We start from the raw sequence: 22471 nt of genomic DNA, 5'->3' as shown, positions 1-22471 counted from the left end.
CCGAACCCGTGGCTGTCAGCGGGTTCGAGAACTGATGCCGGTAAAATTGAGCGTCGGCTGTCAAACCCGCTGACAGCCACCGCTTCTGTCAAAAAGAAGGCGCTAGGGATGCGCTAGTGTCCCTAGCACCTCCTTTTACCATGGGCCCTAATTTGCATACGGGGCGATATTGAATCACGCGCCCAGGACACTGGCCGGTGGGTGCATCGGGAGAGCGGGCACTCGCTGGCTCTCCCGCGACATTTACTGTATTGGCCCGATAGGGTGGGATGAAGCACAAGACAGGGATGCCTCCTGTCACCGCTGCTTTTTTAGTTACAACTTGAATCCTTATTACGGGCCATACAAACGTCTCGGGAGATACGGGGAGTCCGATATCAGTCGGAAACTTTCAAATATGCTGCCTTTGCAGATGACATTTTAGTTTTTTTTAACCCACCCCCCCCAGTCATCTCTGCCTTTCTTATTACGCCTATTCCAGGAGTTTGGGTTGTTTTCAGGCTTAAAACTTAACGTGATTAAATCAGAAGCCCTAGCGTTTCCAGTCACTCTCCAGGAACAATGGGAAGGGCAGTTCCCACTAGCATGGGCCCAAGGGGCCATCAAATACCTTGGAGTGCACATTTCTACCCAGCTTACACAATTATATGCCCTAATATTACCCAATTGTTATCTCACTCACAAGAACTGCTCAAGACCTGGCATTTGCTTCCAATCTCCTTGGGGGGTAGAACTAATTTGTTTAAAATGGTTATTCTACCCAAATGGTTATATGTTTTTCAAAATTTGCCCTTAACCCTTAATCACAAAGATCTGGTTAAATGGTAATGCGTATATTTTTCTGGTAAGGGAAAAGAGCAAGGATCCCACTTCCCCGATTGCAGGAGGGCTGGGGGTTCCAGATTTGGGAATGTATAACTTGGCTAATAATCTTCGAATAGTCCGTGACTGGCTATTGGGAGAGTCTAGATATGTAGATATCTTGGCAGAACATCCGCTGCTCAGTCATTTGGACCCCCGATTTTCTGTATAAGCCCCACGGGAGAAAGCCCCATTCCCAACACCGCTGCGGGTCTTATTATCCCCCATCCGACACACTTGGCTGGTGCTTACAAAAAAGTTGATATTACCATTGACGTGTGCTTACCTGTTGCCGATAATGGGAAACCCAGACTTCCAGCCGGGCTCCCAATCGGCTGGTTTACGGACTTGGGCCCTCAAGGGGATTACTCACTTGGATAACATTTTGGATGGAGATGGGACTGTGCTACCATTACAGGAACTCGCAGTCCCCTATGGTCTGACAAGGGGCCCATGAGTTTTCATATTTGCAAATAAAACATTATATTAACTCCCTCCCGGCGGTCTTATTGCAACCTGCAGTGTTCCAGACCTTAGAGGCCTCCTTGCAATTATCAAATGACCATCCACCCTCCATGTCATATTATTACAAGTATGTCAGAGATCGGATACATATTGACCCTAACTCGTTGCTAGCTGAATGGTGGAATGCTGAAGTGATGTTTAAGGTCACGAAAACGTTAATTCGCTCCTGCTTCCAAAAAATATCTCAGGTGACCCTAAATATGTACTACTGCAAAATGCAGTATAAGTTTCTGTGGAGGGCATATATATCCACCAAGGTGGCATACCAGTCCCATCTCACACCCTCGGCAATATGTGGGAAATGTAATCAGGTGGAGGGAATGCTCTCACATAAGTTTTGGAGTTGCCCACTAATTAGACAATATTGGGGACGAATTATTCATTATTTGGCAGACTTGTTGGACATAGTGGTAACTCCGACGCCACAACTGAAACTGATTGGCTACCTCCTTTGCTCATACAAGGCCGAGGATCATGCTTGTTTTCTCGCAAAGCTTGCTATGTGGGTAAGAAATTAATATTACTGCATTGGAAAAACCCGACCCCACCATCATTTTGGGAGTGGCGTAATTTTTTATTTTTATTTAACAGTTTTATATACCGAAGTTCTGGTAACAAAGTTACTAATCACTTCGGTTTACATTACAACAATAGATTGACAGTATAAAGAATAATGTCATACAATGAACAGGGTAAATAGAACTTGGAAAAAATAAATAATAATAACTTAATAGGAGTAATTATATACAAAGTAGTGGACCGTCCTGGAGATCAAAGCTTAGATATTGAATTTAAGATTAAGAGAATGCTTGGTTGAACAACCAGGTCTTTAGTCGTTTTTTAAAGGTGGGAGTCGATTGTTCAATTCTAAGGTCTGGTGGGAGTGAGTTCCAAAGATTAGGACCGGCAGTGGAAATAGCTCTTTTGCTAAGTGAAGGCTTGAGAGGATGGGATCTTAGCGTGCCTTTCTGAGCTTGTCTAGTCGGACGAGAGGTGGAGTAAAGCTGTAAAGGGATGGTGAGGTCCATTGGAATAGAGTTATAGATGGCTTTGTGGATTATTGATAGGGATTTATAGAGGATTCTGTGTTTGATAGGGAGCCAGTGAAGGTTCTTTAAAATGGGAGTAATGTGGTCCCTTTTATTAGATTTAGTTAGGATCCTCGCAGTGGCATTTTGTAACATTTGCAGAGGTTTCAGAGTGTTTGCGGGTAAACCAAGCGTAATCACCTCCATCAGCTACTACCGATGGAATGCATGATCTCTCGGACTTCTCCACGACATCGAAGTACCTTCCTGCTTACCTGGAATGACTATATCCAATTATTGCCGCATCGTTCCAGAAGTCTAATCCTGAATGGCTAAGGAGGCAGTTCTGGACTTACAATGTGTTGTCTGGTTACATAGTACGTTAACCACTGAATTTAGACATTTTCTATGGGTATGGTGGAGAGGGGGGAAGGGGGGCCTAGCGAAAGGGATGGGAGGAGGGAATGCCAAAGGGGGTGGGGGGTGGATTGTCTTAGGGACGGGGGATAAAGGGAGACTCAGTTACTGTTATAAAATCTTTTTGTCATGCTTTGCTATGATGAACTGCATGTGCATGTAAGAGTCACAGTGCATCTCCAGTGCCTATTGTTGTCTGCACATTTTTCAAGCAATAAAATTGTTTAAACTAAAAATGTCATATAACACAGTTTTCAAACTTTCTTTCGCAGCCCCTTAGGCATGCCCTACCGTAATTCTGTAAATGCCACCAACACCAGATGCCACATATCCAACTCTGAACCATCTCCCATTACCCCCCACACTATTGGCCTATCCCTAGTATCAGATGAAGAGGATGAGTCCGAGGAAGAAGAATATGAACTCCATTCCTTAGACTTCGTCCTCTTTCCTGCACTCTCCTGTATTTCCTTTAGCCCATCCCCATTAGTCTCACCTGCTGCTGTCTTGTCTCTGTTGCTGGCCACTCCATCGATCGACAAACCCTGAGTCTTTCTGTCTCCTGCCTCTGCACCCTGCTGGCATGCATCTCCTCTCTGAAGCTTAGTCACTCTAGACCTGTTTGCTGTCCGAGTTGGTGCTTCACTCCTCCAAGCTTCCTGCTGAGATGTCCCTGGATACTCGTCCTTTGCAGCCGGACCTGCCATCACAGACCCACACCAGCACCAGAATTCGAAGACCTTATAGCCCCAATCCTACTAGACCAAGCTGACTGCCCAGTATCAAATCTTTGCCACATATCAGCTTCCCCACCATGCTCTACTGGGTGCCAACCATGATCAATAGCCCATGGGCCAGTTATTCCCATTCCTTCCCAGTGTTTGTTCCTCTTCCTGACCACCAGACCACCCCCTACAATTTCCATGGAGATGCTGTTATACAGATTTGAGAAGACTGATGATTGATCGGCGGTTGAGACAAATAGGAATGAAGGGTCTATTGCATCAAGGGCCCATATTAATGGGAGATCCTTCTCAGTTTTCACTTAAGGCTTGGCTCTTGAAAGGTCTAAGTTAATTAAAAAGGGGGTATATGCCTTCTGTAACTAAGACACTTTTGAATTCTAAAAAGAGCTCAATTTCTCTAGCTTATGTAAAAGAAATCATGCATTTGAATTCTATTGTAAGAGTAAATTTTTATCGCCGTGGTGTTCTCAATTCGGAGGCATCTTGTCATTTATAGGAAAGTCTTGATAAAAGATTGGCTCTAAATTCTTTGAAGGTTCAAGTAGCTCGTGCTACAGAGGAAGAATTAAAGGTTTATCTGTGGCTTCCCCTATGTTTTCTAAGTGGGGGTGAAACTGTTGCACCCTCCTAGAAGGCCACCGGTACCATTATGAAATTTAAACCTGATATTAAGAGCATTATCTAGGTCTGTATTTGAGCCTTTGGAAAATATTATTCACAAAAATGTGACTGTAAAGACAGTCTTCTTAGTCTTAATTACATCAGCCAGACGTGTATTGGAATTATAGGCGTTATCTTTTTAAGATATACCAGGAAATCAGTGGTATTTAGTCCAGTACGTTCCTTTCTACCAAAGGTAGTTTCAAGTTTTCATATCAATAAAAAGATCATTGTACTGACATTCAAAAACACAGTTTGCAAAGGTATTACAGCATCTCTAAAAATTTTTAGATGTGAAAAAAAAGCGTAAAAGATATATAGAAATGACTAAAGAATTCTGAAAATCAGAAAGATTATTCATATTGTTTGGGTGCCCGCGCAAAAAGGAAACTGCATCGAAGACTACGGTTGCAAGGTGGGTTAAAGAAGCAATTTCATCAGCTTATTTTGATGCAGGGTCAGCGAGCCCCAGATTTTATCAAAGCCCATTCAACAAGGTCTCTTTCTTCATCCTGGGCTGAAGTTGCTTCTGTGGGTCTGGGAGATATTTGTAGGGTTGCAATATGGACGATTTTAAGTCCTTTCACAAGGCACCGTAGATTTGATGCATTTGATAGGATGAAGCCTTTGGTGCTGCTGTTTTGAAAGCAGGTTTAACATCCTCCCACCCTGATTAGATGGGTTTTGGTACTTCCCATATGTTCTTAACTAGGGCAGCAAGAAAGTTCAAGAAGGAGAAAATATAACTTGCCCAATAATTTCCTTTTCTTTACTAATGCTGCACCAGTCAAGAAACCCACCTGGGAAAGAATAATTAAACGGGGCCGACTCGCCTCGTGCGGGGAGGGCCCCCCCTCTTAACATGGCGTCTGCCGAGGGGGGGACCCCCACCACCCTACCTGGCGTCCGTCCTCGGCGATCTCCGCGGCGGCGCACGATTCCCCACGGGCGGGGAGAGGCGGACGTCATCGCGTTGATGACGCGCCGGCGCGGCCGCGCGCATCATCGACGCGATGACGTCAGCCCGGGGGTCTCCCGAGAGACCCGGATGGGCCTTTAAAGGAGGCGGCGAGCGCGGGCCTCGGCCTTTTTTCCGCCCGCTCTCGCCGGTTCCCCACCCACCCACCCAGAGGAATAAAAGGATGCCGCAAGAAGGCGGAGTCAGTCACAGACATAGGGAGAAGAGGACAAGCTACATCTCGACAATAATGAAAGGACTCGTCGCAGCAGGGCGGGGGTACCCGAGTCGGTAGGTAAGGGGGGAACTCGAGGACACGGTCAGGAGGGACCGGAAGTCCTCGGGAAAAGAAAGTGCATGTATTCAGGCGTGGGTGGCCTGGAGGAATGGTCCCCTGGCTTGGTCACGGCGGGGGGCCGGTAAGATGGTGGCGGACTGGTTTAAACGGCGGACGCCGGTTTGACGCCCGGAATGCACTAGGGTTGAGAGCACCGACGGCTCGGGTACCGGTAATGTAATTATGTTGATTCATGTTAATTAATGTTAATAAATGCTGCGGCCTTTGTTTCACCAAAGAAGGAGTGCGGTGTGATATGTGGGGCGTTGGGGGGAGGAGACATGGGGAGGGGGGGTGTGGGGGACGGCCACGGAAGTGCAGACTGCCAATGTTAAGAGATGTTACGTTGTCAAGGATTTTAGTTTAAAAAAGTAAGTAAATAAAAAGAGAGAAAAGTTAAAAAAAAAAAAAAATCTATTAAGAGACCAATTTTTCTAAATAATTCTCTTCCCCGACATAGAGATGTTTTTCATTAATTTAAATTCTACAAGATTATATTTAAGAAGTAGTTGATATTTTATTCAAATTGTATGCATTAGTTTGTTTTAAAGCAACAGCAATTTTTAAAAATAAAACACAGTTTGTCAGTGGTATACTGGCTTTACTGGTTCCATACATGACATGTAACAGTGATGTTGTCAAAAAAAAAAAGAAAACTCTGCCTCCAGTTGCTGGATGAGGGATAAAACCTATTTCCCTGTACGTACCAGGATCAGTCCAGACTGCTGGGTTATGCCTCCCGTCCAGCAGATGGAGTCAGAGAGAAACTGAAAAGGCACCACTGATATACCCTGGTGCGCCCCCTGCGATCCTTCAGTATATCTCTGACTCCAGCAGATGAGAGAGCATAACCTTGCGGTCCTGATCTCCTGTAAATTGAATTGTGAAGGGGTTTCCCTATCAGGTTTGATTAGTATATAGGAGAAATCCTGTGACTGGATCAAGGTAATATTTTGTACCTAATGAGGTACTGCTAATTTGGTATTGCTAATAGGAGCCGTAGCAGGCAAGGCAGGGCACTGCCCTACAGCCTTTTCCCGGGGTTTCTTTCAGCCCTACCCAGTGAGAGGAGGGGAGAATTAATCGGTGGGCCGATCACTCTCCCTTTCCGACTCCTGAGAAGTTTAATTCCTCGGAGAAAAAGTTTAGCCGGGTGCACTACACCCCCTACCGGCTCCAATAATAAATTGTTTGTGAGGTAATTTACTTAGCTGCCGGTGGCAGCGCTCTCAATAAAAAAAAAACAAAAAAAAAAACGAGGTAATTTGGTCCCAGCCTGCTGTACGCACTGTGGTCTCCGGAAGGGGTGGCTTGTCACCCAGCCCTTGTTCGCGCCGTTTTTGGATTTTCTTTAAAAAAAAAAAAAAAAAAAATGCCCCGAGGAACTGTTTGTGCGGCGTGTGGGGATCACGGCCGCCGGGTCTCCCGCGAGGGCCTTTGCTCCCGGTGTCTTCCCGGGGGTGAGGGCTCCTCGCGGGGGCTAGCCGCGGCCGGGGGCTCCCCTTCCCCTCGGACTGGTGCACGGGCAGCGTCGGGCAGATCTCGGCAGTCCTCGCTGCCGATTCCGGGGGCGGCGGCCATTTTGGAAAATTCGGCGGCCATTTTAAATGAGCTCGAGGGCGACGCGATTTCCTCCGAAGAAGGGGAGGACCTCCCCCCTCTGTCCCCGCCGGACCTTAGCCCCCGCGGGCCAGATTTGCCACCTGGGGGAGCAAAAGGAGGTTCCTTGAAAAGACCTCATCCCTTTACCTCACAATTTGTTCTTTTGCTCCATAAGGCGTATATGGAAGCCGAAACGGAATGGGATCAGGGTAATCCTGGCCCAGCTAAACAGGGAAGAGTTTCTACAGGTCTCTTTGGATTGGGAGATCCAGCTCCGGCTCCTCCTAAACCCCCGCAGCAGGCTTCTCCGGCTCCCCCTCCAAAACCACAGCCTGCAGCTCCGGTTCCCCTTTCACAGGCTCCGTCCCCTCCGGATCCTGATACGGACGTGGGGGGTACGGACCCTGTTGACCCGGTTGAGGGGGATGATCCTCAGATTCTCCGGTTATTTCATAAGGAGGAATTGGATCCGTTGATTACTCATGTCCTTAGGGAACTAAAGATTCCAATACCCCAGATAGACTCAAATGCCCAGCCAGGGGATTTTGAATTGGATGGGCTCCGCACTCCCGCGCATGCTTTTCCTTTTCACAATAAACTGTTTCAGCTTGTGTCCCGGGAATGGGATAATCCGGAGGCAACTCTTAGAGTCAGCCGGGCTATGGATAAGCTTTACCCTCTCCCTACTGAATCCTTGGAGCTCCTTAGGGTGCCAAGGGTGGATTCGGCGGTCACTGCCATGGCAAAACATACCACCATTCCCGTAACAGGGGGTACGGCCCTTAGGGATCTTCAAGATCGGAAGTTGGAGACGTTGCTTAAACGCATCTTTGAGGTGTCTGCCTTGGGAGTACGGGCGGCAGTTTGCAGTTGCATGGTACAAAGGGCTACCCTTCGCTGGGTACAACAGATGTTGACATCTCAGGATCTGCCTCCGGATGAAGCAGAGCAGGCAAACCGCATAGAATCTGCGGTGGCTTACGCCGCAGATGCCTTCTATGACCTCCTCCGCACTTCGGCCCGGTCTATGTCTTCGGCAGTGTCGGCTTGGAGGTTACTCTGGCTGCGTCACTGGGCAGCAGATTCTTCCTCCAAGGCCCAACTCGGTTCCTTTCCCTTTCGGGGAAAACTGTTATTTGGCACCGAGTTAGAAGACCTTATCCGGTCTTTGGGGGAGAATAAGGTGTTCAAGTTACCAGAGGACAGGCCTAGATTTTTTCGCCCTTCGGGTACTTTTCGCAGACGATTTCGCGGGCAGCGACGTTTTCGATCGGGGAGGGGCTCCTCCTTTGCTACAAGGCAGCCATCTACGCGCTCCCAGTCATGGACTCCTTCCTTTCGTGGTAGAAGGCCGGCCCGCGCAGGGGCGTCTCATACCTTCGCCACCTCTAAAGCGGCTCAATGAAGGGATGCCGGTCCATTCCTCCGTCCCGGAGGTCGGAGGACGACTCTCTTACTTTCGGGAGGAATGGGCCACAATTACCACGGACCAATGGGTCCTCGACATTATCTCTCACGGATACGCCTTAGATTTTGCAAAACCCCTGCGCGATTTGTTTCTAATCTCTCCCAGCGGTTCTCTAGTAAAGCAACAACGAATTGCTCAGACCCTGGAGCGGTTACAGGAGCTGGGAGCGATAGTGCCAGTGCCGCCCGCCGTACAGCGCACAGGCCGTTATTCCATCTATTTCATCGTTCCCAAAAAGGAGGGCACGTTCCGGCCGATTCTGGATCTCAAGCGGGTCAACAGGGCTTTGCGCATACCGCGGTTTCGGATGGAGACCCTGCGCTCGGTCATCGCCGCGGTACACAAAGGCGAGTATTTGGCTTCCTTAGATCTCACGGAGGCTTACTTGCACATAGGAATCCAAGAGTTCCATCAAAGATTTCTGCGCTTTATGGTCCTGGGATCTCATTTCCAGTTCTGCGCTCTTCCGTTCGGTCTGGCGACAGCTCCAAGAGTGTTCACCAAGGTAATGGTGGTCGTGGCGGCGAGTCTTCGGAGAGACGGAGTGTTGGTACACCCTTATTTGGACGACTGGCTCATTCGGGCGAAATCGCGCCGTCTCTGCGAGGACGCAATTCAGGCAGTTCTCCATCGCCTCCACTCCTTGGGGTGGGTAGTCAATTACCCCAAGAGCCATCTGATCCCCTCCCAGAATTTGGAATTTCTGGGCGCCTCGTTCGAAACCGAAGTGGGGAAGGTTTTCCTGCCACGGGCAAGGATGGAGCGGCTGATGGCGCACGTTCGCCGTCTCCTCGCCCTTTCCTTGCCAGTGGTATGGGATTACTTACAGGTCCTTGGATATATGGCGTCCACTCTGGATTTGGTTCCATGGTCTTTTGCGCATATGCGGCCGCTACAGAGGGCCCTTCTGTCTCGTTGGGACCCCAAATCGGAAGAGTTTCAGATACCTTTGCCACTCTTACCCCCAGCGCGGACCAGTCTGCAGTGGTGGTTGGATCCGGTCCACTTGCTCCAAGGTACCGATTTGGAGCCACCGCAATGGATTATTGTCACGACCGATGCCAGTCTGACGCGCTGGGGAGCAGTCTGTCAGTCTCAGTCCGCTCAGGGACGTTGGACGCCTTCTCAAACCACGTGGTCTATCAATCGTTTGGAAACAAGGGCGGTTCGCCTAGCGCTACAACATTTTCTGCCTTTGATTCGGGACAGAGCAGTTCGGGTTTTGTCCGACAACGCAACCACGGTAGCGTATATAAATCGGCAAGGCGGTACACGGAGTCTACCGGTGGCAACCGAAGCCAGCCAATTGATGGTGTGGGCAGAGCAGCACCTGTCTCGGATTGCGGCGTCTCACATCGCAGGAGTCGACAACGTTCAAGCAGACTATCTCAGCAGGCAATGCCTAGATCCGGGAGAGTGGGAACTATCTCCCGAGGCACTCAGACTCATCTGCCGCCGGTGGGGAACTCCATGGTTGGACCTCATGGCAACTCGTTTGAATGCCAAGGCAGCTCGCTTCTTCAGTCGCAGAAGGGAACACGGGTCGGAGGGCGTGGACGCGCTAGTTCTTCCCTGGCCCACGCACGTTCTTCTGTATGTGTTTCCACCGTGGCCGATGGTGGGGAAAATATTGCGGCGAATAGAATCCCACGCGGGACCCGTCGTTCTCGTAGCCCCGGAGTGGCCAAGGAGGCCGTGGTTCGCCGACCTCATCAATCTAGCGGTGGACGGCCCCTTGCGTCTCGGGCATCTGCCTCGGCTCCTTCGGCAGGGTCCAGTATTTTTCGACCAGGCCGATCGCTTTTGTCTAGCGGCTTGGCTTATGAGAGGCGGCAATTGAGAAAGAAAGGATATCCGGAGTCGGTCATTACTACTCTTCTGCAGGCTCGTAAACCCTCTACCTCGGTTGCTTATGTCAGGGTATGGAGAGTTTTTTTGACTCCTGGTGTCAGGGTCTGGAGGTGCCGTCGCGGAAGGCTAAGGTGTCTCATATTCTGACTTTTTTGCAGGAGGGTCTAAAGAAGGGTTTATCTTATAATTCTCTGCGTGTGCAGGTGGCAGCCTTAGGCTGTTACCGCGGTAAACTTGACGGAATTTCCATTGCCATGCATCCGGACGTTGCACGATTTTTAAAAGGAGTTAAGCATTTGCGACCCCCGGTACGACCTATCTGTCCTTCTTGGAGTTTAAATTTGGTTCTCCGGGGTCTTTGTACTTCTCCGTTTGAACCCCTACGAAGGGCTACTCTCAAGGATCTCACTCTCAAAACTGTTTTTCTCGTCGCTATTTGTTCGGCTCGCCGAATCTCGGAACTTCAGGCGTTGTCTTGTAGGGAACCTTTTCTCCGTATTTCTAATTCGGGGGTTTCTCTACGTACCGTTCCCTCGTTTTTGCCTAAGGTAGTTTCCGCTTTTCACGTCAACCAGACGGTGGACCTACCGGCTTTTGCGGTTGACGGAGCGGAGGCGTCGCGGCAACCGGTACTTCGCAAGTTGGATGTTCGAAGGACGCTCTTGCGGTACCTGGACGTTACCAACCCTTTTCGGTTGTCTGATCATCTGTTTGTCTTGTGGGGTGGTCCAAAGAAAGGGAATAAAGCTTCGAAAGCTACGATAGCACGCTGGTTGAAAGAGGCGATTGTTTCTACTTACATTTCCCAAGGTCGCGCCGTTCCGGAGGGTCTTAAGGCTCATTCTCTGCGCTCCCAGGCGGCGTCTTGGGCAGAGAGTGGGTTTATCTCCTCACAGGAAATTTGCCGAGCGGCTACTTGGAAGACGTTGCACACATTTGCGAGACATTACCGTTTGGACGTGCGCGCTCCGACGGTGGACTCCTTTGGCAGTGGTGTGCTTCGTGCGGGACTGTCAGGGTCCCACCCCGTTTAGGGCAGCTTGGGTACTTCCCAGCAGTCTGGACTGATCCTGGTACGTACAGGGAAAGGAAAATTAGGACTTACCTGATAATTTTCATTCCTGTAGTACCAAGGATCAGTCCAGACGCCCGCCCATATCAGTGAAGAGTATAAAGTCCCGCAACTGTTGTTCTTTTTTTTCGGGTTCCGTTTTTACGGGTACTTGTTCTTTTTTGTATGGTTGACTGCATGGTTTCCTCGTTTTCCACATGTTCATACTTTTCATCTTTATCTTGATCTAGTCACAGAGTTTGCCATAGTTTTCTAATTTTCATACTGCTTTGTTATGGATTATACTGAAGGATCGCAGGGGGCGCACCAGGGTATATCAGTGGTGCCTTTTCAGTTTCTCTCTGACTCCATCTGCTGGACGGGAGGCATAACCCAGCAGTCTGGACTGATCCTTGGTACTACAGGAATGAAAATTATCAGGTAAGTCCTAATTTTCCTATGTTCTTGACTGGTGGAGCAAAGGAAATTATGTTCTTGACTGGTGGAGGAAAGGAAATTATCGGGTAAGTTATTATTTCTCCTAAGTCTTATTGTTTTATTTAGGTTATAAGGTCAGTAAAATAAAAATCACTCATCCCATCCTTTACTATACTGAGATTGTAGTCAGTCTAATAACAGATTTTGGAAGTCCTCTTAGTGTCACACATACGTTTATTTGAGTGTTTGTTTGCCTGTATCATTGAGAAATGGTACAGACTCTTTTCTAGTGAGCAGCTCAGGACAGTGCAAATCTGGACTGGTGAGAATCTAGGCGAATCCCCTGTATATACTAGTTTAATTAACGCTATTAGTTTTTCATTTTCATAGATACTAAAAATGAAGGGAAAGAAAACTTCCACTATATATTACAGACATGTTACATTATTTAACACTAGGTCAGAATTTTGTTGTTTTAAAGTAGCTCTGTAGAGTTGGCTAATTCTAGTTCCTGAATGTCATTTTAGGATTTCAGCTTGAGCTTATTGGCACCCTGCTTAAGCCTGGGTGTTAGCAGGATCTCAGGAGACCAGAACAGCACATTTTTTGAAACTACACTTAGAGTGACTCTGGATCATGTAACCCACATTGTACAGCAGCTTCCTCCCTGCCATCAGGTCTTCAAACCATTACAGCCATTTGAGAGCACACCCTACTGGAACAAGCTAAGCGATATATATGGTAATGAAAATATGTTTCTAATGGCCATTTGTTTGCTTTAATCATCTCATTTTGTGAAACTGTTTCTCAGTAATTGTGCTGAATTGTAGCTGTGTTTATTATAATGATTTTATTTTATATAAGGTGAACATGTAGCTTGTTTTTCTATTTTCCATTAACAAGAGTTATCTCTTGTAGGTGATGCAGTGTTCTATCAGTCTGTGATCACTCTTTCCCGTGCACTAGCTTACTATATGCTGTCACTCTCTAAACTGCCAGTATCTCTCCAGATTCAGCCTGACAAAGAGACGGACATTGTGCACTTTGTAGTACTATCACTAGAGGTAAGAGAATAAAAATGCCTATTTTATTGATTTATTTAAAAGTATTTGTTTCCCACCCTCCAAAGTTCATAGTGGGGTACATAAAAACATACATAATAGAATTAAAGATTTCGTATTTCTTTGAATTAGAGTGTCATTCCATCCAGTGCTTTGAAAATATTGTACAAAAATCTTTCATAGCACCCCACAAAATATAGTCTATATATAAGTATTTTAAGGTGTAAAATGCAACATCCAAGGAGAAATCAAAAACAATTCACCATATGAAGTTGAAGAGATACAGTGCTAAACTGATGGATTATTCGCAGTAGATGCACCACACTGTATATCAGACAAAGCCATTGCAACTAGCCAGGACCTGGTGTAGAAACATAACATTTTCAAAATGGTCCATGTTTTGATGAAATATATTAGGGAGCTATCAAAAAACGTCTCTCCTTCAATAAACCAAAATGTATACTGTGGTCAACAGCTGCTAAACATTCAGAAAATGCTGTTGCATTGTTGCACATTTTAAATACCATCAAGACAATGAGCAAAGTATAACTGCCCAACAGGGTGGAGCTAGTAATGACATAAACTCAATAGAGCAATATTGTATGTAGAGAACATCATCCAACTACTGGGTGAACAAGGAACACCTTTTTAGGAGGAAGATATATCACATGATAAGTTGACAAAAAAGTATGATTGAGTATTATCCCACATAGCATTTCCAATAAAGGTCTTATGTATACTGAAAAATAATGCCAGTTCTCTAAGAATCATAAGAACATGCCATACTGGGTCAGACCAAGGGTCCATCAAGCCCAGCATCCTGTTTCGAACAGTGGCAAGTCCAGACCATAGGAACCTGGCAAGTACCCAAAAACTAAGTCTATTCCATGTTAATGTTGCTAGTAATAGCAGTGGCTGTCAACTTAATTAATAGCAGGTAATGGACTTCTCCTCCAAGAACTTATCCAATCCTTTTTTAAACACAGCTATACTAACTGTACTAACCACATTTTCTAGCAACAAATTCCAGAGTTAAATTGTGCGTTGAGTGAAAAAGAACTTTCTCCGATTAGTTTTAAATGTGCCACATGCTAACTTCATGGTGTGCCCCCTAGTCTTTCTACTATTCGAAAGAGTAAATAACCAAGTCACATCTACCCGTTCTAGACCTCTTATGATTTTAAACATCTCTATCATATCCCCCCTCAGCCGTCTCTTCTCCAAGCTGAAAAGTCCTAACCTCTTATCATTTTGGTCGCCCTTCTCTGTACCTTCTCCTTCGCAATTATATCTTTTTTGAGATGCACGACCAGAATTGTATACAGTATTCAAGGTGCGGTCTCACTATGGAGCGATACAGAGGCATTATGACATTTTCTATTTTATTCACCATTCCCTTTCTAATAATTCCCAACATTGTTCACTTTTTTGACACCCGCAGCACACTGAACCGACTGTTTCAATGTGTTGTCCACTATGACGCCTAGATCTCTTTCTTGGGTGGTAGCACCTAATATGGAACCTAACATTGTATAACAATAGTATGGGTTATTTTTCCCTATATGCATCACCTTGCACTTATCCACATTAAATTTCATCTGCCATTTCGATGCCCAATTTTCCAGTCTCACAAGGTCTTCCTGCAATTTATCACAATCCGCTTGTGATTTAACAACTCTGAACAATTTTGTATCATCTGCAAATTTGATTATCTCACTCGTCGTATTTCTTTCCAGATCATTTATAATTATATTGAAAAGTAAGGGTCCCAATACAGATCCCTGAGGCACTCCACTGCCCACTCCCTTCCACTGAGAAAATTGTCCATTTAATCCTACTCTCTGTTTCCTTCTTTTAGCCAGTTTGCAATCCACGAAAGGACATCGCCACCTATCCCATGACTTTTTACTTTTCCTAGAAGCCTCTCATGAGGAACTTTGTCAAACGCCTTCTGAAAATCTAAGTACACTACATCTACCGATTCACCTTTATCCACAAGTTTATTAACTCCTTCAAAAAAGTGAAGCAGATTTGTGAGGCAAGACTTGCCTTGGGTGGTAAAGCCATGCTGACTTTGTTCCATTAAACCATGTCTTTCTATATGTTCTGTGATTTTGATGTTTAGAACAATTTCCACTATTTTTCCTGGCACTGAAGTCAGGCTAACCGGTCTGTAGTTTCCCGGATCACTCCTGGAGCTCTTTTTAAATGTTGGGGTTACATTAGCTATCTTCCAGTCTTCAGGTACAATGGATGATTTTAATGATAGGTTACAAATTTTTACTAATAGGTCTGAAATTTCATTTTTTAGTTCCTTCAGAACCCTGGGGTGTATACCATCCAGTCCAGGTGATGTACTATTCTTCAGTTTGTCAATCAGGCCTACCACATCTTCTAGGTTCACCGTGATTTGGTTCAGTGTATCTGAATCATTACCCTTGAAAACCTTCTCTAGTTACAGGTACCTCCCCAACATCCTCTTCAGTAAACACCGAAGCTAAGAAATCATTTAATCTTTCCACAATGGCCTTATCTTCTCTTAGTGCCCTTTTAACCCCTCGATCATCTAACGGTCCAACTGACTCCCTCACAGGCTTTCTGCTTCAGATATATTTTAAAACGTTTTTACTATGAGTTTTTGCCTCTATGGCCAACTTCTTTTCAAATTCTCTCTTAGTCTGTCATATCAGTGTCTTACATTTAACTTGCCAATGCTTATGCATAATCCTATTTTCTTCTGTTGGATCCTTCTTCCATTTTTTGAATGAAGATCTTTTGGCTAAAATAGCTTCTTTCACCTCCCCTTTTAACCATGCTGGTAATCGTTTTGCCTTCTTTCCACCTTTTCTAATGTGTGGAATACATCTGGACTGTGCTTCTAGGATTGTATTTTTTTTTTTTTAACAATGACCATGCTCTTGTACACTTTTTACCTTTGTAGCTGCTCCTTTCAGTTTTTTTCTAACAATTTTTCTCATTTTATCAAAGTTTCCCTTTTGAAAGTTTAGCATGAGAGCTGTGGATTTGCTTATTGTCCCCCTTCCAGTCATTAATTCAAATTTGATCATATTATGATCACTATTGCCAAGCGGCCCCACCACCATTACCTCTCTCACCAAACCTGTGCTCCACTGAAAATTAGATCTAAAATTGCTCCCTGTCTTGTCTGTTCCTGAACCAATTGCTCCATTAAAATGTCATTTATTCCATCCGGGAACTTTATATCTCTAGCATGTGCCGATGATACATTTACCCAGTCAATATTGGGGTAATTGAAGTCTCCCATTATTACCACACTACCAATTTGATTAGCTTCCCTAATTTCTCTTAGCATTTCACTGTCAGTCTCACCATCTTGACAGGTGGACAGTAGTATATTCCTATCACTATAGTCTTCCCCGACACACAAGGGAATTCTACCCACAAAGATTCAATTGTGCATTTAGTTTCATGCAGGATGTTTATCCTGTTGAACTCTATGCCATCCCGGACATAAAGCGCCACACCGCCTCTGGGGTTCTCCTCTTTGTCATTGCGATATAATTTGTACCCCGGTATAGCACTGTCCCACTGATTGTCCTCCTTCCACCATGTCTCTGAGATGCCAATTAAGTCTATGTCATCATTCACTGCTATACATTCTAATTCTCCCATCTTAGACTTCTGGCATTAGCATACAAACATTTCAAAGTTTGTTTTTTGTTTGTATTTTCATTCTGCTTTTAAATTGATAGGGATAAGTTAGAATTTTTTAGCTCAGGTGAGTTTTTAGTTACAGGCACTTGGACTATTTTTCTTATTATTGGAACCTCACCCTAATTCTAATGCATCATTAGTATCCTTTGAAGATACCTCTCTCTGAATCATGCGCTGCTGAGCGACTGTTGGCTTTCCCCTTTGTTCTAGTTTAAAAGCTGCTCTATCTCCTTTTTAAAGGTTAGCACCAGCAGTCTGGTTCCACCCTGGTTAAGGTGGAGACCATCCCTTTAGAAGAGACTCCCCCTTCCCAAAAAGGTTCCCCAGTTCCTAACAAAACTGAATCCCTCTTCCTTGAACCATAGTCTCATCCTCGCATTGAGACTCCAGAGCTCTGCCTGCCTCTGGTGACTTGCACGTGGAACAGGGAGCATTTCAGAGAATGCTACCCTGTAGGTTCTGGATTTAAGCTTTCTACCTAAGAGCCTAAATTTGGCTTCCAGAACCTCCCTCCCACGTTTTCCTATGTCGTTGGTGCCCACATGTACCACGCCAGCCGGCTCCTCCCTAGCACTGTCTAAAATTCTATCTAGATGACACGTGAAGTCCGCCACCTTTGCACCAGGTAGGCATGTTACCAGGCAATCCTCACGCCCACCAGCCACCCAGCTGCCTACATTCCTAATAATCAAATCACCAACTATAACGGCCGATCTAACCATTCCCTCCTGGGCAGTAGACCTTGGGGAGATACCCTCGGTGTGAAAGGACAATGCATCACCTGGAGAGCAGGTCCTTGCTACAGGATCCTTTCCTGCTGCACCAGGCTGATGTTCTCCAATCATGAAACCTTCCTCCTCCAAGGCAGCACCAGGGCTGCCAGTCTGAAGTTGGAACTTGGCTACTATGTCCCTGAAGGTCTCATCTATATACCTCTCTGTCTGCCTCAGCTCCTCCAGGTCTGCCACTCTAGCCTCCAGAGATCGGACTCGTTCTCTGAGAGCCAGGAGCTCTTTGCATCACATGTACATGTAAAGCTTCTCACTGGTGGGTAAAAAATCATACATGTGACACTCGATGCAAAAGACTGGGAAGCCCCCCCTCTTGCTGCTGGACTGCTGCCTTCATCTCAAATTTGTTCACTTCCTACTTAAGTTTTAGGTTGCTATGAGAGTAGGCATGTCTATTTAATGTCCTTTAAATGTATTAGTGAATTCACTATATGTCTAGTAGTGGCCTACAGGGGAATGATCAAACTCTCAATAAGGTGTGGGGAATTTGTGAAGGAAGTTCAAAGGATGGCTTTTTTTTTTTAAGTGGCCCCTGCCTATAAATTAAAGGATGAGCTAGGGGTGGGTGGACGAGGGGTGGGAGGGTTGGGAAATACAAACAGTCTAACTTCAGTTAGTCAGCCAGAGTGACTCACTGCTCTCTTGATTAACAAATGTTGGGACCTAATCAAACCAAATCCCACTACCTCAACCTTTCCAAGGTGAGTAACTGAACTGAACTTTTCAACCTTTTTACTTAGGTATACACTGCTCCTAGCTTATTTCTAGCTTCTGGCTACTTTTTTTTTTAATATACAAACACTCTAACTTCTGCTGCCTTACAGACTATTAAAAATAAACACACTAACTATTGCTTACTAGCCACCTTACTGACTGACTATTTAAAAATACAAACAGTCTAACTTCTCTTTATTCGCTGTCTTACTGACTATTAAAAGCACAAACATCTAAATAATATTCCCAAATAGTTAACTTTGCCCCAATACTTAAAAAAAAAAAGACAATGTCCCAAGCAAAAACTTACTGATTCCTTTCAGCCACCAGCAAGGTGATCATCTCCTCTCAGTGCTCCCACTGGATTGATAAGTTGACAAAAAAATATGAATATTATCCCACATAGCATTTCCAATTAAGGTTTTATATATACTGAAAAATAATGCCAGTTCTCTAAGAATCATTCAGATAAAGATGCTCCATTCCAATCTATTAGTATTTTTCAGTTCTGTTGCTTTAGAAATTTCCTCATCTGTTTGCAAGGGAAGCTGCTGAGACAGGTAGTGAGGAGACAAGTGAACATACTGGTATCTGAACCTCCAACACTAGAAGGCACGCTTTGAGGTATAGATTGCTAGGAGATTTAATAGGATATGAATCGACAAATATACAATAAGCTGCTATGTATGTTGCAGGGGAGTTGTAGCAAGCTGTTCCCAAATCCTGGAAACTGCACACATTTCTTCTAGAAAGCAGATGTTGTGGATTATTTTATTTTGCAGAACTTGATCAGGTGTTGCAGTGAGAATTATTTGATATGAATGCAGAATCATGTAAGTTGTGGGAATTTCTGTTTGTAACTTTTTCTGTCTCAAGTCATCCCATTCTTTCTTTTCTATAGGCATTATCCTGGCACTTAATGCATGAGCAGATTCCGCTGAGCGTAGATCTACAGGCCGTTCTTGATAGCTGCTGTCTGACTTTGCAGCAGCCTGTTCTTTGGAATCTCCTGGCTTCCACTACATATGTGACACACATTTGTTCTCTGATCAATTGTGTCAGATTTATTATTGATGCAGGTAAGTTTAAGATATTGTGGGCTACAAGACTATTATAAGAAACTGTATTATTATTTTAAACTGTTCAGGAACTTAGTGAGCATAACAAAGAGCTTCCAGAATTACTTTTTCATGGAAAGCTTTGGTGTTCCCTGTTGAGAACCATTATTTATATAAAGGAGCAAGATGGTAACGATGCAGATCCTGAAATGTCATAGTTAATGTGAAATGGTATAAATATGAAATAGATAAGCTGAATGGGGTTTCTCAGTAGACAGGTGTCCATATCACTGAAAAAACAATTACATTTTCCTGTCGTGTAGCAAATGGACTCAAGACAAGTGGGTATAGTGTGCTCGTGCTAGCAGTTGGAGACTGATCTGACGTTAGCATGGGTACATATACCCCCACAGGAAGTGAAGCAACTCAGTAATTTCCGTCTCCAAAGCAGTTTGGAGCTACCTCACGCTCGCTGAGCGTGTTTCCAAATTCTAAACGTCTACAAAAATCTCAATTTGCTGAAGACAAGCCCCGCACTCCTGCGGGATACCATTCGGTTCCTCCCCCAGTTGAATTTCCCGAGCTAACTTCCGAGGTCCCTCGGAGGTGAGAGCCTCGGTCCGGTGGCCGGGTCGCGGCAGGGACCTAGCCCCCGAGCGAGGAGGGCTCGGGCGCAGCATAGAGGCAGCCTCGGTCCCGGCGTGGACTTGGCCCCTGAGCAAGAAGGGCTCGGGCGCGGCCTAGAGGCAGCGGGTGCACTTCCTAGAACGGTGGTGAAGGTACTTCCCCTCTCCCCCCGCAGCCGGAGACCGCCCGGGTTCCAGTCGGGAAGCGCCAAAGACAAGGTAAGGTTGCACATCTTTACTGTGGTCTCCGAGGAAGTATGGACTAGCTGGGCCTGCTTGCGAGGCAGCACGCCGAAGAAATGGCCATGTTTTTTGGTATTCACATACTGCGATAAGCGCCCGTTGCTCTCGCTGCGTACGCTTTTTCTCATAGGCGCACATTGCTTAGGCGCATATTGCTTAGGCACACGTTTCTAAGACGCCCGCTTAGGGGCGCACATTGCTTAGGCGCTCGCTCCTAGGCGCATGTTTATAAGACCCCCGCTCCTAGGCGCACGTTTCTAAGACGCCCGCTCATAGGCGCATGTTTATAAGACGCCCGCTCATAGGCGCATGTTTATAAGACACCCGCTCGGGGGCGCACATTGCTTAGGCGCCCGTACATAGGCGCACATTGCTTAGGCGCCCGCTCATAGGCGCATGTTTATAAGACGCCCGCTCATAGGCGCATGTTTATAAGACACCCGCTCGGGGGCGCACATTGCTTAGGCGCCCGCTCATATGCGCACGTTTCTAAGACGCCCGCGCATAGGCGCATGTTTATAAGACGCCCGCTCATAGGCGCATAGTCCGGTTGGGTGGTAACACCGGCAGACATGGAGCAGCAGGCATCCACGGAGCCAGCTCCTCCGGGCTCGGACATGCGAACTCTAAGTCTCTGCTCGGCATGTAACCGCAGAGCCACCCAGAGCGAGGACTCCTTTTGTGCCCAATGTGAGGAGGCCATGGGAGCACCGGGCCAGAGCAGGTCCCAGCCCGGCGGTTCCTCGGGGAACACTCCAGACTTGGCAAGCAGCGGCGAGCAACCAGGGACGTCGAAAGGCCAGGTGCCCTAAGTCCAGATCTGGCCTCCTTTTCCTGGGTGGAGTTCTTCCAGGGACTTCACACCTTTGTTCAGATGCAGTCTGCCCCTCCAGTGGGTCCTTCCGTTCTGGTGGACCCGGGCCCTGGACCCTCGAAACCTCGGCTCCGCCACTCCCCGCCCGGCAGCCCCGGCCTGGGGGATCCAGCTTGTTCTGGGGAGGGAGAAGAATTCCCCGAGGAGGGTGAACTTCCCTCTGGGACAGCTCCATATCGGACCATGAGACGCTTCTTTCAAAAGGAAGATCTTCCAGGCTTGGTGTCACAATGCCTTTTAGAACTGGCCATTCCGGCCCAAAGCGCCCAGGGGGACCCGAAGATGAACCCTCTCCTGGAGGATCTGCGCCAGACGGCCCACCATTTTCCTCTCTTACAGGCAACACAGCAGCTGATTGAATTATAGTGGAAAGCGCCGGAGGCCTCTTTCCAAGGGGGCCGGGCCCTGTCGGGCATATACCCTCTGGACCCGACATCTAAGGAGCTTCTGGCGTGCCCCAAAGTGTAGACGCCATCGTTAGTGCCATTGTGAAGCGCACCACCATTCCGGTTGAGGGGGGAGCCCATTTTGAAGCAGGCTTTTGAGGTGGCAGCTATGCCATTGCGAATTGCGACTTGCTGCACCGTGGTTACACGTTCCTGTTTGTCACAGGCCCGAACTAACACCCCTGGGGAAGACATGGAGTTCGCTCTCGCATATCTCACTGACGCAGCCTCCGACCTCGTCCATACGGCTGCCAAAGGAGTGTCCTCCTCGGTGGCGGCCCGGAGGCAGCTATGGCTACGCAATTGGGCGGCCGACGCTTCCTCCAAGTCCCGCCTCACGAGAATGCCCTTTAAGGGTTCCCTACTGTTCGGCAGCAACCTCGAACAATTGGCTAGGACATGGGGTACCTCTCCATTACCCCGTCTCCCAGAAGACAGGTCTAGGAGGAGCCAGCGCACCTTTTCAAGGCCACCTAGAGGTGGCAGCTCTCAGCGCTTCCACCCTTACAGGACCCGCTACCAAGCACCTCATCCTCCGGCCAGGAATCAGCCCTTTCGGGCTAAGCACAAGAGGAGACCCGGCCCGGGTTCTGGCCCCGGCCGGACGCCGCAATGACAATCAGCCGACCCATCCAGGGGTAGCGGCCATAGGGGGCAGGCTAACCCTCTTCTACCACAGGTGGGTCGAGATCACCTCGGATCAATGGGTTCTTATCATCATCCGAGAAGGATATTATCAGGATTTTCTTCGGCTTCCGCCAGCCAAGTTTGTGGAATCTCCCTGCTCACCTCTCAAGCAGACAGCATTGGAAGAGCCCTTACGGAGGCTCCTGGCCCTAAGAGCCATAGTCCCAGTCCCTGCAGGGGAAACAAGTTCTGGGCATTATTCCATTTATTTCATAGTGCCCAAGAAAGGGGGCACTTTCCGGCCAGTCCTGGACCTGAAGTCCGTCAACCGACACCTCCGGGTCCCCAGCTTTCGCATGGAAACTCTGCGATCCGTCAAGAATACAGTATGAC

General features: G+C 46.9%; 1 protein-coding gene across 1 annotated transcript in view; it reads left to right on the top strand.

Moving 5' to 3' along the window:
* HTT (huntingtin) overlaps window positions 1-22471 on the top strand; it is a 797032-nt gene that overhangs the window by 584130 nt on the left and 190431 nt on the right. Inside the window, exons 48-50 of the mRNA XM_029606726.1 lie at window positions 12470-12683; window positions 12861-13006; window positions 19106-19283. Coding sequence (XP_029462586.1) covers window positions 12470-12683; window positions 12861-13006; window positions 19106-19283 — 538 coding nt within the window. The remainder of the gene's footprint in view (window positions 1-12469; window positions 12684-12860; window positions 13007-19105; window positions 19284-22471) is intronic.

This window comes from Rhinatrema bivittatum, chromosome 1 (genome assembly GCF_901001135.1).
Source record: "Rhinatrema bivittatum chromosome 1, aRhiBiv1.1, whole genome shotgun sequence".
Taxonomy (NCBI): Eukaryota; Metazoa; Chordata; class Amphibia; order Gymnophiona; family Rhinatrematidae; genus Rhinatrema; species Rhinatrema bivittatum.
The sequence above is the reverse complement of the archived record's forward strand: the minus strand, read 5'-3'. Positions and strand labels throughout refer to the sequence as shown.